General features: G+C 43.2%; 1 protein-coding gene across 1 annotated transcript; it reads right to left on the reverse strand.

Annotated features, from left to right (window-relative positions):
• Nucleotides 1–1,970: 1,970 nt before the first annotated feature.
• LOC149434527 (ribosomal protein S6 kinase 2 beta-like) lies at nt 1,971–17,707 on the reverse strand. The gene is made up of 4 exons (XM_089663680.1): nt 17,557–17,707; nt 13,473–14,585; nt 5,479–5,658; nt 1,971–3,112 (listed from the first exon to the last, which is right to left on the reverse strand). The coding sequence occupies exons 1-4, from the start codon at nt 17,705–17,707 to the stop codon at nt 1,971–1,973; spliced, it is 2,586 nt and encodes an 861-aa protein (XP_089519806.1).
• Between the last annotated feature and the right edge of the window lie 312 nt (nt 17,708–18,019).

Below are 18,019 nucleotides of genomic sequence, written 5' to 3' on the forward strand. Positions count from 1 at the left end.
CTCCATTCCCATCAGGTGAAATTGATCCACAAAGAACTGAGCCTGGAGTCAGGGGACTGGGGAGCCAAACTGTGCACAGACTTAGTGCAGGTTGACTCCGGCATTGCACAGTAACGCGCTGTGTGTCCCTGTGCAATTCAGTGCGATGCAATTTAAAAACGCACTGAAACCGGATCACATGGTTGTAAGCTCCAACGAGCAGGGCCCTCTCAGTCCTTCTGTATTCATTTGTATTGTAATTGTACAGTCTGCCTTTATGTTGTAAAGCGCTGCGTAAGCTGTTGGCGCTATATAAATCCTGTATTATAATAATAAAAAACATGGCTCTGCGGTACCATGCATTTTGGTGCAGCAAACACACTGTATTTGTGATCTGTGTTTGGAGTGTCGTTAGGAATCTATTGCCACCCACAGCAGTGTTCTTGTGTGAACCGGGGCTGGGGCCCTTGTGCAGGGTGACTGGTCTTGTCTACACCCCCCATAGATTTTTGCAGGCAACCTGTGATGGGTGTGACCACTAAAAATTCTGTTAAGCCATCTACACATTGCTATATACCCCCTTCTAGCAAACTTTCCATATAAACAGGGATTTTTCGTTCACATACATTTCAATGCATGTTTAAGCCGGCCAACTACGTCAAAGTAATCCCTCTCTGGCCAGTTCCTACCTTAATCTCTATCTATCTATCTATCTATCTATCTATCTATCCATAAGTCGTATCCGACCCTTGGTGATTGCATGGACCGTCACTCGTAAGTGACTTTTTCCATGAATTTTCTTAGCAATTATTTTACAGGGTAGGTTGGCAAGTCTTTCCCCAGCCCCTACCATGCAGGAGATCCCGCATGGCCAGGGATGAAACTAGGACAATTAAGACAGAAGCCAATTAACCTACCAGCATGTCTTTGGAGTGTGGGAGGAAACCGGAGTACCCGGAGGAAACCCACGCAAACACAATGAGAAAATGCAAAATCCATGCAGGAGGCACCATGGTTGGAAATCGAACCCATGACCCAATTACTGCAAGGCAGAAGTGCTAACCACTAAGCCACTGTGCCGCCCATCTATATTATCTATCTATCTAAAAAGCTTTTCTTTTCAAAAGCACAAGCAACTCGCTTCTTTTGAAGGGCCTTTTTGCCCAATTTTGTTTAAAAGAAAAAGTTCCATAAATCTTTCCAACGCAGGGGTATTCACCATCAAACGAATTAACCAATATTCAGCCGTCTGGCTTGTACATCGATTTCCGTCTGTCTCCTGCAGACTCTATCCGAAATGGCTTTCCCCGCACACAGCTCGCCAATAGCACACAGCTTGTCTGACTTCCACCTCTACTAGGTGAAGCCCACCTGACTCCAAGGCAGAGCCCTCCTGTCTGCCAGGGTGGAGCCCTCCTGTCTGTCGGGTAGAGCCCAGAATCATGGCCTGGCCTCCGCAAAAAGGCCTGCACACACCTGTGCAATCAGCGCTGGCTGCTCTCAAAACATGGGCCCAGGATTGGAGATTTCATCCCTCCCAAATCTCTTAGAAATCTCCAGGCTACAGGTCCCAAAACAGGCTTTACAAGCCAAAGAGGAAACTGATAAACCAGTTTCCTCTGCATTGCAACTGCCTGGAGCCCCTCAACATGTATAGTCGAGAATCCTGGGTCCACCGTGATTTCCACCGTGGCAGGATAGCGCACTGCCACACTATCTAATCTATCTATCTATCTATCTATCTATCTATCTATCTATCTATCTATCTTATCTAATCTATCTATCTATCTATCTATCTATCTATCTATCTATCTATCTATCTATCTATCTTATCTAATCTATCTATCTATCTATCTATCTATCTATCTAATCTATCTATCTATCTATCTAATCTATCATCATATCTAATTTAAATTTTTTGTTCACTGTTGTGAACTTTTTAGTTAAGCATCCATTGAAGGATGGTCCTCTGGTTGTGATGGTGGTAGGGATCAGGCTTGTCTCGCCTTCATCCGCTCACTAATGTATTCAAATGCCTTAAAATACTCTTGACCCAATGAGTCAATTGGCATCTCCAGGTCTTTAGAAAGAAAAGTATCCACTTGAATGATTTCCTGCAGTGGTTCCTCGAGAATAGGTTCCAATGTACTTTGTACGGGTGATGGTCCTTCTTCTATCTCTTCCCAGTCAATACCCTTGAAGAAAGGGTGTGATCTGAGATTGCACACCAGGTGCGCACGTTGCTCTTGGTCAAGACGTAAAAGTCTGAGTAAGAGTTCTTGCAGGTAAAAGTTCAAGTGCCGTAGGAAATAGGGTTCCTTGGTGTACATGGAAGTGACCAACTGCTTTTCAGTCTCCTGTCCAGTATAAAAAGGATGCTCCCCTAAGGCCATCTCATATACTATTATCCCAAATGAGAAATAGTCAGCGGGGTAATAGTATGGCCATTGGTAATAGACTTCAGGGGCCATGTAACATAGCGTCCCCGCGCAACTTGTGACTCTGTTTTTCTCCGTGACGAACATAGCCGACAGGCCAAAATCGGCAATCTTGACGTGCCCGGCGTTATCCAGAAGAATGTTCTCTGGTTTTAGATCTCTGTGGACAATCTGTAGAGAATGAAGGTGCTGCAGTCCACAGAGAATTTCGGCAGTAACACATCTTAAGGTTACTTCATCAAGCGGAGCTGAATCTCTTATGAATTTTTGAAGATCTCCTCCGCCCAGGAACTCCATAGCAAAGACGAGATGAGTCTCTGTTTGGAAGGAGCAGTATAGATGTGCAAAAAATGAGTATCTGTTGCACATTTCCATTATGTAGCTCTCTGTAATGACGCAGCTGGGATCCTGTCGAAGTAATGGTCTTTTTTTAACCATTTTCACTGCTAGCTTCTGCTTAATGTCAGGATGAGAGGCCAACACTACTTTTCCAAAGCTCCCCTGTCCTAGTACTCTATGGAAGTTGAAACTTTCCAGGCTAAGTTTGTAGGACTGGTCGGTAGGGGAAGTAGCTTTGACCAGTGAAGCCTGCTTGCTCTCACTGGTATGTGAAGTATTGGTAGGTTTCTTGTCCTCCATCGATGTAGCTTGCTGAATTTGCGCAGTGTCTTTGTTGGATGGGATCTCATATTTGCCTGGAGAGAGAGAAAAAAAGTATTATTTCTACTTCCACATCATTTATGTGAAACTGCGGCCATTTAAAGGCATATATGTCTTTATTATTTTGCATAAATTTAACAAACATAGTATGAGAGGTAAACAGAACATGTACAAGTAGATAAACAACAACAACAAAAAACATCACAGATGAGGTAACTGCGGCCATTGAAATGTCTTTTTTTTCTTTTACATATGGAAGTGGGGAATCCATACTGGCCCATTCCATACTCGGGCTGCGCTTTCTGCTAAGTAACTCTTGTGCTCTAGGGCTTGTTTACATCATATCCATTGAGCCACGTTTTTTCTACACACCACCCTACAATACAGCATGTTGTACATTTCATAAACGCACATGCAGTGCAATGGGGTAAACGAGGCTTATTGAAATGCATTCTTTTTCTTGTCTATGCATTCATACTACGTTCAATGCATCTGGTGTAAATGAGCCCTAAGCTGTTCCTCCCTCTCAATGCAATCCCATCACTCTGCTTATCTTACTTGACTAAATAGAAATGTGATCACTATTTTGTATTTGGTTGTGAGTCCGTAGTTGTGGATGACACCCCAACTTTCCTAACGATTTAGAAATGTGTGTGTAGAAAAATATGACAAAGCGGAATGAATAGTCTGCTCCTGCAGCCCCCAGTCTGCCTGGTCATACAGATCCTAGAACACAACTGTCTATAGGAATGGTCCTAGTGAATGGGAATGTCATGGGGGGGGGGGGGGCAGTGTAAGGTCTTATTCCTATTGAAGGGTCCTGTATACACAGCCTGTCACTGGGGAGGCGCTCACACTGACTTTGTATTTATCCATAGACTATGTATGCCTCCTGCACACCTGACCCCTGACCCCTGCAGCCCAACTGTCACCTGAATTCAACTGACGGCAGGCTGACAAATGCTGCTGCTAATGACAAGTGCTATTACTGGCAGGACCTCCAGGTATGAGACTTGGCAGCAGATTCATAACAACGTATCCCCCATCCGTATTCTCCATCAGAAGATTTCCCTTCTATTCCTGTTCTGGTGGCAGCCCACAATGTTGGCTTTTCCATCACTTTCTATCCCAGTGACATTGGTGGTCAGGACAAATATAGAGGGTGAATCTTTGTAATGGGGGCATAAAAAAACCTGACAGGGGGTTTTAACTCTCCCCTACACTCTACCCGGTGACCCCATTATGTGTATGTATAGTGACCCCAATATATATGTAATTGGTGATAAATGTTGTATACCCTTACAGTGCCCTGCATTATATCTCAATAGACTAATACTTACTTTCTGCGTCTTCTTCTCCTAATTTAGTCTGAGAAAAGGGGCAACATCTAGCCAGACACTGCCAAAATCTCTTCCCAGTTGCCCTAAATCTACCCCTTTTAGGGGCAGAATCTTGGGGCTGTGATGCTGTTCTGTGGTCCTCTGTTAAGGGTCCCACTGTTTGTAATGTAAAAGGCTCCTCCTTGTTGGTTTTCAGGAGGTCCTTCACATTATTTGCTCTCTTTCTCCTAAATAGCCGCATCATGATTACAAATGACAAAGCTTCTCAGAGAAAGAAAAATCGCTTCCACTCCTGGTAGCGTAGACAAAGGGAATGACTGCAGGCTGAGGGGGCGGAGCCAAGTGGCGATGACATCAGAGTGCTGTAAACAAGGTCACATGACTGTAGCTTGGAAGGTACATGACCATATATGGAAAAAGCATTGGGCTTCCTATGTGGTGTTTGTATATCACATTTTTGGGGTAATTCCTTTTCAATGTGGGACATCTTTGCTCAGCTTACATCTGTATTATTCATGTTTTATGTATCCAGCACCCAATGAAATCATGTTATTCCTGTCTATGGATGGGATTCACAAAGCTACAACACCAGGACAAGGTTCTATTGTTAGCCCTGTACCTGCCATGTTCTGATCTTCTGGCTCCCAACTGAAATTAATGGTCATGTGATCTTAGCCTGGGGGAGGACGGGGGGAGAAGACATTTTGGCCATATAGTGTGTAGTCCGTTGAGTGCCAGGCTGTAATATTCCTTCATTATCGGGACATTGGTCAGTTTTCAACGCTGAGATAGAATGACAACTGGTCATGTAACGCTGTATACTAATTGATTTCATAGACCCTATTATTTGAGAAATAGAACTTTCTTTTGGTGATGTTTAATATCCACTGTTTTTGTTTTTTTTTTTTGTTTTTTACTATATAAAGGAAAAAGAATGTAAACAATTGGACAATATGGTAGTCCTCAGCCCTGGATATCTACTCTCAGTGCATGACTTTTAATAAGTCCCCATGACATCCCTTAGGTCACCAAGACATAGCAATCTTAATGTGATATCTGACCACACTGAGATCTTAGCCCCAAAGACCACTGATCAGCTACAAAGGGGAAGCCATACCGGCCCATTCCATCCTCAGGCTGCGCTTCCTGCTTAGTAGCACTCGGGCTGTAAGGCTTGTTTACACCATATCCATTGACTGGGTTTTTCTGCATACCACCGCACATGTATGGTGTGAAGAAATCTATAAGCCGGCCATAGATGAGTCAAAAACCGAACATTCTGTCGATCGAAAAATGAGAATAGCCCATACAAGTGTGCCATCATTTGTTTCATTTTTCCAAAATAAATTCCAGCATGTTGGGTCTGGCACTTTCGATTGCTGCATGAAAACGACATCTCGCAGCAGGCACACTAATAATGCGAAAACGAAACGATTTTTCGTTCAACAAGAATTTTCACTTGGTTTTCTATCTATGGCCGGCTTTACTGTCCTCCCTCTCAATGCAATTCCATTTGCAGACCCTTGCTGTTTCCTTATGTTCCCTATTGTTATTACTGAACTGAAACAGCAAACTGCATGAAAAGTGCGTGTGGTGTGAACTGTAAGCAAAAACCTATCTTTTATGTATTATTGTGGTGTGAACTGGCCCTAAGTGTCATTTTTCTCTGCTGCCTCATTCTTGTGCTATCAGTTTGAGTCACACCTGACTGGTTTTTCTGACCCCAAGATAAAAAAGGTGACAGGTGATGGAGCTCCAGCACACAGCCTTTGATGGACAACCTTACTTCTGTTCCTCTGTGATGTGTGAAGGGGGTGTCCCTTCCCTCCAATCAGCTCTCAGTGAGCTCTGCAGACTGTAACCTCAGCTCTCTGCTCCCTGCTTTCTGAAAGCTCAGACAAGCTGTAAAAATTCTGCATTTTGAATAGCTGTGGAAGACAGATGGCTTCAGATAAACAGATATAACTTATGTAGGAGGATTTGTCTCATCTTCATGCGTGTATAAAAGATATATATATTTGTCTCATCTTCATGCGTGTATACAAGATATACAGTTGTGTTCAAAATAATAGCAGTCAGACATCACTAACCGGATCAATCACTGTTTTTGGTAGAAATGATATTTCTACATGGCAAATAATTTCCTAGCAGGTCTAGTAGAGTAATAGAAATCCAACAGACCCAACAGTCATGACATGCATGCTGCTGATTCTGTGTAATTGAATCACTTATTGAAAGGGGCATGTTCAAAATAATAGCAGTGTGGAGTTCTATTAGTGAGGTCATTCATTCTTTGAAAAACAGGTGGCAATTATTGCCCTTATATAAGGAAGGAAGGCAGCAAATGTTGTACATGCTGGTTACAGTGCATTTCTCTCTGAAATTCTGAGGAAAATGGGTCGTTCCAGACATTGTTCAGAAGAACAGCGTACCTTGATTAAAAAGTTGATTGGAGAGGGGAAAAGATATAAAGAAGTGCAGAAAATGATCGGCTGCTCAGCTAAAATGATCGCAAATACTTTAAAATGGCAACCAAAACCCGAAAGACGTGTAAGAAGAAAGCAAAAAACTACCATTCGAATGGATAGAAGAATAGTCAAAGTGGCGCGGACTCAGCCAACAATCAGCTCCAGGAAGATGAAAGAAGGTGTAAAGTTCCCTGTGAGGACTGTTACAATTAGAAGACGCCTATGTGAAGCCAACCTATCTGCAAGAAGACCCCGCAAAGTCCCACTGTTGGAAAAAAGACATGTGCTGAAGAGGTTTCAATTTGACTGGCTTCAACATTGACTGGCCTAAAGAGAAATTTTGTGGACTGATGAAAGTAAGATTGTTCTTTTTGGGTCTAGTGGCCGGAGACAGTTTGTCAGACGACCCCCAAACACTAAATTCAAGCCACAGTACACTGTGAAGACAGTGAAGCATGGTGGCGCAATCATCATGATATGGGGATGTGTCTCATACTACGGTGTTGGGCCTATTTATCGCATACCAGGGATCATGGATCAGTTTGAATCCATCAGAATACTTGAAAAGGTCATGCTGCCTTATGCTGAAGAGGAAATGCCCTTGAAATGGGTGTTCCAACAAGACGACGACCCCAAACACACCAGTAAACGTGCTACATCTTGGTTCCAGACCAACAAGATTGACGTTATGGAGTGGCCAGCCCAATCCCCGGATCTTAATCCAATAGAAAACTTGTGGGGTGACATCAAAAATGCAGTTTCTGAGGCAAAACCAAGAAATAGAGAAGAACTGTGGAATGTAGTCCAATCATCCTGGGCTGGAATACCTGATCACAGGGGCCAGAAGTTGGGTGACTCCATACAACACAGATGTACAGCAGTTCTCAGAAACAGTGCGACTACAACCAAATATTCATGAAGTCATTCAAAGGAAAGCAAAATCTTCAAACATTTTTTCAGTTTAGTGAATGTTTGAGTTTGTAAAGAAGAATACAAACACTGCTATTTTTTTGAACCGTCTAATATTCACTTTTATTCAATTTTTTTAGAGGAACAACACAAATTTGATATATTTTACTTCATGTTTTGATTTGGAATAGAACGTGTCGTGTTCCCAATGCATTTGTGTGTATGGAAATAAAAGCTATTAGAAGGATTTTGAGCTTTATTCACTTTTTTCAACACACTGCTATTATTTTGAACACAACTGTATATATATATATATATATATATATATATATATACAAACATACAAACTGTGCTGTCAACAAAGTATTTGCCCCCTTCCTGTTTTTTTTTTGTCACAGTTACATAATTCAGACCATCAAACACGTTTTAATATTACACGAAGAAAACCAGACTAAATACAAAGTGCAGTTTTTAAGTGATGTGATGCTTTCATTTTATTAACCACTTCCCGACCGGCCGTTGTATATAAACGGCCGGACGGTGGCACTGCAGGGTCGGGTGGCCGTCTATAAACGGCCTCCCCGCACCCTGCTTGTGCGCGCTCCCTGTGCTCCTCCGGACACAGTGAAACACCGATCGTCGGACGGGACCTCTGTACGAGGTCCCGATCATGTGATCACTGATTGGCCAATCAGTGATCACATGCAAAGTAGTAAGCAAGATGTCACTTGTGACATCATTGCTTACTATGTGTGAAATCTGTGAATGATCACAGAGGTCACATGGTACAAGGCTATTCACAAAAGCCTTGTACCATGTGACAAGTTGTGACCAATCACAGCTCACTCTGTATTTCTCAATGAGTGCAAGAATGCACACAGAGAGAAAGAGAAATGATTGCTTTTACATCCTATATGGGTGTAAAAGCAATCAGTGTAAAAAAAAAAAAAAAAAATCTTTATCACCCCTCACAAGTAGTACAGTGTCACCATGGTGACACTGTACTGCTAGGGTGACAGTATGTAAAAAAAAATAAAAAAAATAAATAATAATATAAAAAAATAAAATAAAAATGTAAAAAAAAAATGTTAAAAATTATAATTTTTGCTTATAAACTAATTTGGATTTTTTTTTTTTTACTAAAAAGATAACGGAATAAATTTTGGCTAAGATTTATGATGAAATATTATTTATTTGCAAAATTTTATAAAAAAAACACTTTTTTAAAACTTTTTTGGACATTTCATTTACATAGCAAAAAAAATACAAATCCCAGTGGTGAATAAATACCACCAAAATAAAGCTTTATCTATCTAAAAAAAATGGTAAAAAATTCATTTGGGTACAGTGTTGCATGACCGCGCAATTGTCATTCAAAGTGTGATAGCGCTAAAAGCTGAAAATTGCCCTGGTCAGGAAGGGGGTAAAAGTGTCCGGTCTGGAAGTGGTTAAAGAGAAAACAATCTGTCCAAACCTGCCTGGCCCTATGTGAAAAAGTAAATGCCCCCTAAACCTAATGACTGGTTGTGCCACCCTTGGTGGCAACAACTGCAATTAAGTATTTGCAATAATTGGCAATGAGTCTTTCACACCACTGTGGAGGGATTTTGGCCCACTCTTCTTTGCAGAATTCAGCCACCTTGGAGGGTTTTCCAGCATGAAAGGCCTTTTTAAGGTCATGCCACAGCATCCCAATGGGATTTAAGTCTGGACTTTGACTTGGCCACTCCAAAACCTTTATTTTATTTTATTTATTTATTTATTTGTGGTGGACATGCTGGTGTGTATCGGACCATTGTTCTGCTGCATAATCCAAGTGCTCTTGAGCTTGAGTTCAGGAACTGATGGCCGGACATTCTCCTTCAGGATTTTCTGGTAGAGCATAGAATTCATGGTTCCATCAGATATGGGAAGCCATCCAATTCCTGAAGCTGCAAAGTAGCCCCAGACCAGCACATTACAACCACCATGTTTGACTATTGGTTTGATGTGTTTTATTTATTTGTGTTTGTGATTTGCCAGTAATCACTTGACCTCCAGAAAGTTTTACCCCCTTCATGACCAGGCCATTTCATGCTATTCAGCACTTTGCAGCTTTAACTGGTAATTGCACCGTCATGGAACACTGTAAGCAAATCAAATTTATATCATGTTTTCTTCTTCACACAAATAGACCTTTCTTTTAATGACGTTTGATCACCACTGAGTTGCTTTTTTCAGTTTTTATTGAAATAAAAAAAACCCAATCTATTTTACTTTCTGTAAATATCCAATACAAAAATGAAACCATCACATTTCTTCAAAAATGTATGCCAAAAGTTATTCTGCTACGTCTTTGGTTAAAAAAAAAAAATCCTAATACGTGTATACTGATTGGTTTGTGTGAACGGTATAGCGTCTACAAACTATGATATAATTACTGGACTTTTTTTGTAAATAATAATAATTGCAGCGATCAGCGCCGTACAGTGGAACTGTGATGATGCTGTTGGCAATCTGATACCAACTGACACTGACATCACCAGTGACACTATTACAGTGATCAATAATAATACTTTACACTGTCACTGTGCTAATGAGGTGGACTGGGAAGGGGCTAACATCTTGGGGTAATGAAAGGGTTAAGTGTGTGCTTATGAATTGTTAATGTGTGTAATATGTGCTACTTTTTACTAAGATCTGTTTGCTCATTCTTCTTGCTTTGCAGAGAGAAGAAACAGACAGATCATTCCCTCTGTGCAGAGCCCTGTGTGTTTGTTAACACAGAGCTCTAGACTTTAATTGGACACAGCAGATCAGCAGGTCTCAGCCATGAATCATTGGCTAACACCTGCTGCCAAAATCCCGCTGTTGAGGTGCATTACAGCCCATTAAAGTAGATCTTCACCCTCATTTTTCACTTTCCACAACTCCCCCGTATATCCTTTCCTAAGAGTAAGGGGTGTAAAGTTTGCACTGCGACCCCATCCCCTGAATAGGTTGCAGTTGAATGTGACAGTTTTTTCCGTGTGCGCGAAGGAAAGAATCGACCGTGGCATGTGAACACTTTCGCCTGCTGGTCCTGGATGGTCACTTCCAGCTTTCTCTCCTAGGTAAGAATAGAACCCACCCCCTTCCTCCTGGTCTATTAAAGTGGTTGTAAACCTCTAACAAGAAGTATGAACACAGCATAACCCTCCATAGTGTGTGCTTGTCTCAATCCAGAGCACTACAGAGAGGCAGCTTACAGCAGACAACGCTGGATTCGCTGGGCAGGGTGAGTATTTTTATTGGAGGACAGCTCAGCTGTGGAGATAAGTCAGAAAAGTGGGTGCATTTCACCAGCGAACAGAGATAACGGCTAGCACACTGTAATCTGCTTCAGTAAAAGTGCCTTTATTTGTGTTGTTTAGGCATGTTACATGAGCAATGCAACATTTTGGAACCTGCAAGGGACCTTCATCAGGCCAAGTGACAGAGAGACGCCTTGCAGTTGCAGCTTGTGAAACCTTGCGGCTGCAGCTAGACAGGATAATGCACCTAGAGCTACTAACATTTAGGGCAGTATGCACCCAGGGACGAGTGATGGCAATGCAGACTGCTGGCGTTCTGGGCATTCGTCTCTGGGTGTATAGTCCCCTAAATGTTCGTAGGATTGGGTGCACCTTCCCCCAGCTGTCAGTTTCCCATAGACTTTTCCAGTCTGCCAGCAGTGGGACTGGATGGTGCACCTGTGCCCTCCACCCTCACTTAAACACCAGAGTTGCATGCACTAGGTGGCAGAGAGTCTGTCCAGGCATGAAAGAGTGTGTGAGAACAGGCACTCCATTCCCATCAGGTGAAATTGATCCACAAAGAACTGAGCCTGGAGTCAGGGGACTGGGGAGCCAAACTGTGCACAGACTTAGTGCAGGTTGACTCCGGCATTGCACAGTAACGCGCTGTGTGTCCCTGTGCAATTCAGTGCGATGCAATTTAAAAACGCACTGAAACCGGATCACATGGTTGTAAGCTCCAACGAGCAGGGCCCTCTCAGTCCTTCTGTATTCATTTGTATTGTAATTGTACAGTCTGCCTTTATGTTGTAAAGCGCTGCGTAAGCTGTTGGCGCTATATAAATCCTGTATTATAATAATAAAAAACATGGCTCTGCGGTACCATGCATTTTGGTGCAGCAAACACACTGTATTTGTGATCTGTGTTTGGAGTGTCGTTAGGAATCTATTGCCACCCACAGCAGTGTTCTTGTGTGAACCGGGGCTGGGGCCCTTGTGCAGGGTGACTGGTCTTGTCTACACCCCCCATAGATTTTTGCAGGCAACCTGTGATGGGTGTGACCACTAAAAATTCTGTTAAACCATCTACACATTGCTATATACCCCCTTCTAGCAAACTTTCCATATAAACAGGGATTTTTCGTTCACATACATTTCAATGCATGTTTAAGCCGGCCAACTACGTCAAAGTAATCCCTCTCTGGCCAGTTCCTACCTTAATCTCTATCTATCTATCTATCTATCTATCTATCCATAAGTCGTATCCGACCCTTGGTGATTGCATGGACCGTCACTCGTAAGTGACTTTTTCCATGAATTTTCTTAGCAATTATTTTACAGGGTAGGTTGGCAAGTCTTTCCCCAGCCCCTACCATGCAGGAGATCCCGCATGGCCAGGGATGAAACTAGGACAATTAAGACAGAAGCCAATTAACCTACCAGCATGTCTTTGGAGTGTGGGAGGAAACCGGAGTACCCGGAGGAAACCCACGCAAACACAATGAGAAAATGCAAAATCCATGCAGGAGGCGCCATGGTTGGAAATCGAACCCATGACCCAATTACTGCAAGGCAGAAGTGCTAACCACTAAGCCACTGTGCCGCCCATCTATATTATCTATCTATCTAAAAAGCTTTTCTTTTCAAAAGCACAAGAAACTCGCTTCTTTTGAAGGGCCTTTTTGCCCAATTTTGTTTAAAAGAAAAAGTTCCATAAATCTTTCCAACGCATGGGGTATTCACCATCAAAGGAATTAACCAATATTCAGCCGTCTGGCTTTGTACATCGATTTCCGTCTGTCTCCTGCAGACTCTATCCGAAATGGCTTTCCCCGCACACAGCTCGCCAATAGCACACAGCTTGTCTGACTTCCACCTCTACTAGGTGAAGCCCACCTGACTCCAAGGCAGAGCCCTCCTGTCTGCCAGGGTGGAGCCCTCCTGTCTGTCGGGTGGAGCCCAGAATCATGGCCTGGCCTCCGCAAAAAGGCCTGCACACACCTGTGCAATCAGCGCTGGCTGCTCTCAAAACATGGGCCCAGGATTGGAGATTTCATCCCTCCCAAATCTCTTAGAAATCTCCAGGCTACAGGTCCCAAAACAGGCTTTACAAGCCAAAGAGGAAACTGATAAACCAGTTTCCTCTGCATTGCAACTGCCTGGAGCCTCTCAACATGTATAGTCGAGAATCCTGGGTCCACCGTGATTTCCACCGTGGCAGGATAGCGCACTGCCACACTATCTAATCTATCTATCTATCTATCTATCTATCTATCTATCTATCTATCTATCTAATCTATCATCATATCTAATTTAAATTTTTTGTTCACTGTTGTGAACTTTTTAGTTAAGCATCCATTGAAGGATGGTCCTCTGGTTGTGATGGTGGTAGGGATCAGGCTTGTCTCGCCTTCATCCGCTCACTAATGTATTCAAATGCCTTAAAATACTCTTGACCCAATGAGTCAATTGGCATCTCCAGGTCTTTAGAAAGAAAAGTATCCACTTGAATGATTTCCTGCAGTGGTTCCTCGAGAATAGGTTCCAATGTACTTTGTACGGGTGATGGTCCTTCTTCTATCTCTTCCCAGTCAATACCCTTGAAGAAAGGGTGTGATCTGAGATTGCACACCAGGTGCGCACGTTGCTCTTGGTCAAGACGTAAAAGTCTGAGTAAGAGTTCTTGCAGGTAAAAGTTCAAGTGCCGTAGGAAATAGGGTTCCTTGGTGTACATGGAAGTGACCAACTGCTTTTCAGTCTCCTGTCCAGTATAAAAAGGATGCTCCCCTAAGGCCATCTCATATACTATTATCCCAAATGAGAAATAGTCAGCGGGGTAATAGTATGGCCATTGGTAATAGACTTCAGGGGCCATGTAACATAGCGTCCCCGCGCAACTTGTGACTCTGTTTTTCTCCGTGACGAACATAGCCGACAGGCCAAAATCGGCAATCTTGACGTGCCCGGCGTTATCCAGAAGAATGTTCTCTGGTTTTAGATCTCTGTGGACAATCTGTAGAGAATGAAGGTGCTGCAGTCCACAGAGAATTTCGGCAGTAACACATCTTAAGGTTACTTCATCAAGCGGAGCTGAATCTCTTATGAATTTTTGAAGATCTCCTCCGCCCAGGAACTCCATAGCAAAGACGAGATGAGTCTCTGTTTGGAAGGAGCAGTATAGATGTGCAAAAAATGAGTATCTGTTGCACATTTCCATTATGTAGCTCTCTGTAATGACGCAGCTGGGATCCTGTCGAAGTAATGGTCTTTTTTTAACCATTTTCACTGCTAGCTTCTGCTTAATGTCAGGATGAGAGGCCAACACTACTTTTCCAAAGCTCCCCTGTCCTAGTACTCTATGGAAGTTGAAACTTTCCAGGCTAAGTTTGTAGGACTGGTCGGTAGGGGAAGTAGCTTTGACCAGTGAAGCCTGCTTGCTCTCACTGGTATCTGAAGTATTGGTAGGTTTCTTGTCCTCCATCGATGTAGCTTGCTGAATTTGCGCAGTGTCTTTGTTGGATGGGATCTCATATTTGCCTGGAGAGAGAGAAAAAAAGTATTATTTCTACTTCCACATCATTTATGTGAAACTGCGGCCATTTAAAGGCATATATGTCTTTATTATTTTGCATAAATTTAACAAACATAGTATGAGAGGTAAACAGAACATGTACAAGTAGATAAACAACAACAACAAAAAACATCACAGATGAGGTAACTGCGGCCATTGAAATGTCTTTTTTTTCTTTTACATATGGAAGTGGGGAATCCATACTGGCCCATTCCATACTCGGGCTGCGCTTTCTGCTAAGTAACTCTTGTGCTCTAGGGCTTGTTTACATCATATCCATTGAGCCACGTTTTTTCTACACACCACCCTACAATACAGCATGTTGTACATTTCATAAACGCACATGCAGTGCAATGGGGTAAACGAAGCTTATTGAAATGCATTCTTTTTCTTGTCTATGCATTCATACTACGTTCAATGCATCTGGTGTAAATGAGCCCTAAGCTGTTCCTCCCTCTCAATGCAATCCCATCACTCTGCTTATCTTAATTGACTAAATAGAAATGTGATCACTATTTTGTATTTGGTTGTGAGTCCGTAGTTGTGGATGACACCCCAACTTTCCTAACGGTTTAGAAATGTGTGTGTAGAAAAATATGACAAAGCGGAATGAATAGTCTGCTCCTGCAGCCCCCAGTCTGCCTGGTCATACAGATCCTAGAACACAACTGTCTATAGGAATGGTCCTAGTGAATGGGAATGTCATGGGGGGGGGCAGTGTAAGGTCTTATTCCTATTGAAGGGTCTTGTATACACAGCCTGTCACTGGGGAGGCGCTCACACTGACTTTGTATTTATCCATAGACTATGTATGCCTCCTGCACACCTGACCCCTGACCCCTGCAGCCCAACTGTCACCTGAATTCAACTGACGGCAGGCTGACAAATGCTGCTGCTAATGACAAGTGCTATTACTGGCAGGACCTCCAGGTATGAGACTTGGCAGCAGATTCATAACAACGTATCCCCATCCGTATTCTCCATCAGAAGATTTCCCTTCTATTCCTGTTCTGGTGGCAGCCCACAATGTTGGCTTTTCCATCACTTTCTATCCCAGTGACATTGGTGGTCAGAACAAATATAGAGGGTGAATCTTTGTAATGGGGGCATAAAAAAAACCTGACAGGGGGTCTTAACTCTCCCCTACACTCTACCCGGTGACCCCATTATGTGTATGTATAGTGACCCCAATATATATGTAATTGGTGATAAATGTTGTATACCCTTACAGTGCCCTGCATTATATCTCAATAGACTAATACTTACTTTCTGCGTCTTCTTCTCCTAATTTAGTCTGAGAAAAGGGGCAACATCTAGCCAGACACTGCCAAAATCTCTTCCCAGTTGCCCTAAATCTACCCCTTTTAGGGGCAGAATCTTGGGGCTGTGATGCTGTTCTGTGGTCCTCTGTTAAGGGTCCCACTGTTTGTAATGTAAATGGCTCCTCCTTGTTGGTTTTCAGGAGGTCCTTCACATTATTTGCTCTCTTTCTCCTAAATAGCCGCATCATGATTACAAATGACAAAGCTTCTCAGAGAAAGAAAAATCGCTTCCACTCCTGGTAGCGTAGACAAAGGGAATGACTGCAGGCTGAGGGGGCGGAGCCAAGTGGCAATGACATCAGAGTGCTGTAAACAAGGTCACATGACTGTAGCTTGGAAGGTACATGACCATATATGGAAAAAGCATTGGGCTTCCCAGGGCTTTTTTTCTCAGAGGAAAGGTGGTGGAACTCCCCCACCCAAACCTGGCCACGCCCCCATCAAACCCTAGGACCACCCCTTTAGAGAACAGGAATGCAAGTAAAATTTGGGAGGGGCTATAAAAGTAAATGTATGGAATTAACACCGCCCCCCCCCCCACATTAGTAAGAATAGCGAGTAACACTGCCCCCCCCCACATTAGCAAGAAAAGCGAGAAAAATTGTATCGCCGCTCCTTACCTGATGCTGACGATCCGCGCTATGGTAGGATCGACGAGCAGAGGGCGTGATGACGTCAGCGCGCACCGCCGGGTGTACTAAGATACACCTTTCCTATGGGGGTGGCCGCGCGCCCCCGATGTTTACACGCTGGCGGTAGAGGGGGGGGGTGAAGCGTGCATGTCCCCGCTCACCGGCTGTGAGCAGCGGCAGTGACAGGTGCCGGGCACGCGCAAGCATGACATAAACAAGCCGCGTCCGGCACCTGTCACTTTCGCTGCTCTGCATAGCTTGTCAGCTCTGCAGAGGCAGTCGGTGAGCGGGGACAAGAAGAAAAAGGTGGCGGAACGCAGTACCGCCGCGTTCCGGCAGAAAGAAAGCCCTGGGGCTTCCTATGTGGTGTTTGTATATCACATTTTTGGGGTAATTCTTTTTCAATGTGGGACATCTTTGCTCAGCTTACATCTGTATTATTCATGTTTTATGTATCCAGCACCCAATGAAATCATGTTATTCCTGTCTATGGATGGGATTCACAAAGCTACAACACCAGGACAAGGTTCTATTGTTAGCCCTGTACCTGCCATGTTCTGATCTTCTGGCTCCCAACTGAAATTAATGGTCATGTGATCTTAGCCTGGGGGAGGACGGGGGGAGAAGACATTTTGGCCATATAGTGTGTAGTCCGTTGAGTGCCAGGCTGTAATATTCCTTCATTTTCGGGACATTGGTCAGATTTCAACGCTGAGATAGAATGACAACTGGTCATGTAACGCTGTATACTAATTGATTTCATATACCCTATTATTTGAGAAATAGAACTTTCTTTTGGTGATGTTTAATATCCACTGTTTTTTTTTTTTTTTTTTTTACTATATAAAGGAAAAAGAATGTAAACAATTGGACAATATGGTAGTCCTCAGCCCTGGATATCTACTCTCAGTGCATGACTTTTATAAGTCCCCATGACATCCCTTAGGTCACCAAGACATAGCAATCTTAATGTGATATCTGACCACACTGAGATCTTAGCCCCAAAGACCACTGATCAGCTACAAAGGGGAAGCCATACCGGCCCATTCCATCCTCAGGCTGCGCTTCCTGCTTAGTAGCACTCGGGCTGTAAGGCTTGTTTACACCATATCCATTGACTGGGTTTTTCTGCATACCACCGCACATGTATGGTGTGACGAAATCTATAAGCCGGCCATAGATGAGTCAAAAACCGAACATTCTGTCGATCGAAAAATGAGAATAGCCCATACAAGTGTGCCATCATTTGTTTCATTTTTCCAAAATAAATTCCAGCATGTTGGGTCTGGCACTTTCGATTGCTGCATGAAAACGACATCTCGCAGCAGGCACACTAATAATGCGAAAACCAAACGATTTTTCGTTCAACAAGAATTTTCGCTTGGTTTTCTATCTATGGCCGGCTTTACTGTCCTCCCTCTCAATGCAATTCCATTTGCAGACCCT

This window comes from Staurois parvus, unplaced genomic scaffold, assembly GCF_062004578.1.
Source record: "Staurois parvus isolate SC_StPar_1 unplaced genomic scaffold, SC_StPar_1.0 ptg001746l, whole genome shotgun sequence".
NCBI classification, from domain to species: domain Eukaryota; kingdom Metazoa; phylum Chordata; class Amphibia; order Anura; family Ranidae; genus Staurois; species Staurois parvus.

Bases quoted from the DNA above. Each gene is read 5' to 3' on its own strand.
- LOC149434527 (XM_089663680.1), bottom strand. From the start codon at position 17,707: ATGCAGAAAAACCCAGTCAATGGATATGGTGTAAACAAGCCTTACAGC. The intron at 14,586-17,556 runs GTCAGATATCAC...CTCTCTCTCCAG, and splicing joins GGGGCTAAGATCTCAGTGTG to GCAAATATGAGATCCCATCC. The intron at 3,113-5,478 runs GTCAGATATCAC...CTCTCTCTCCAG, and splicing joins GGGGCTAAGATCTCAGTGTG to GCAAATATGAGATCCCATCC.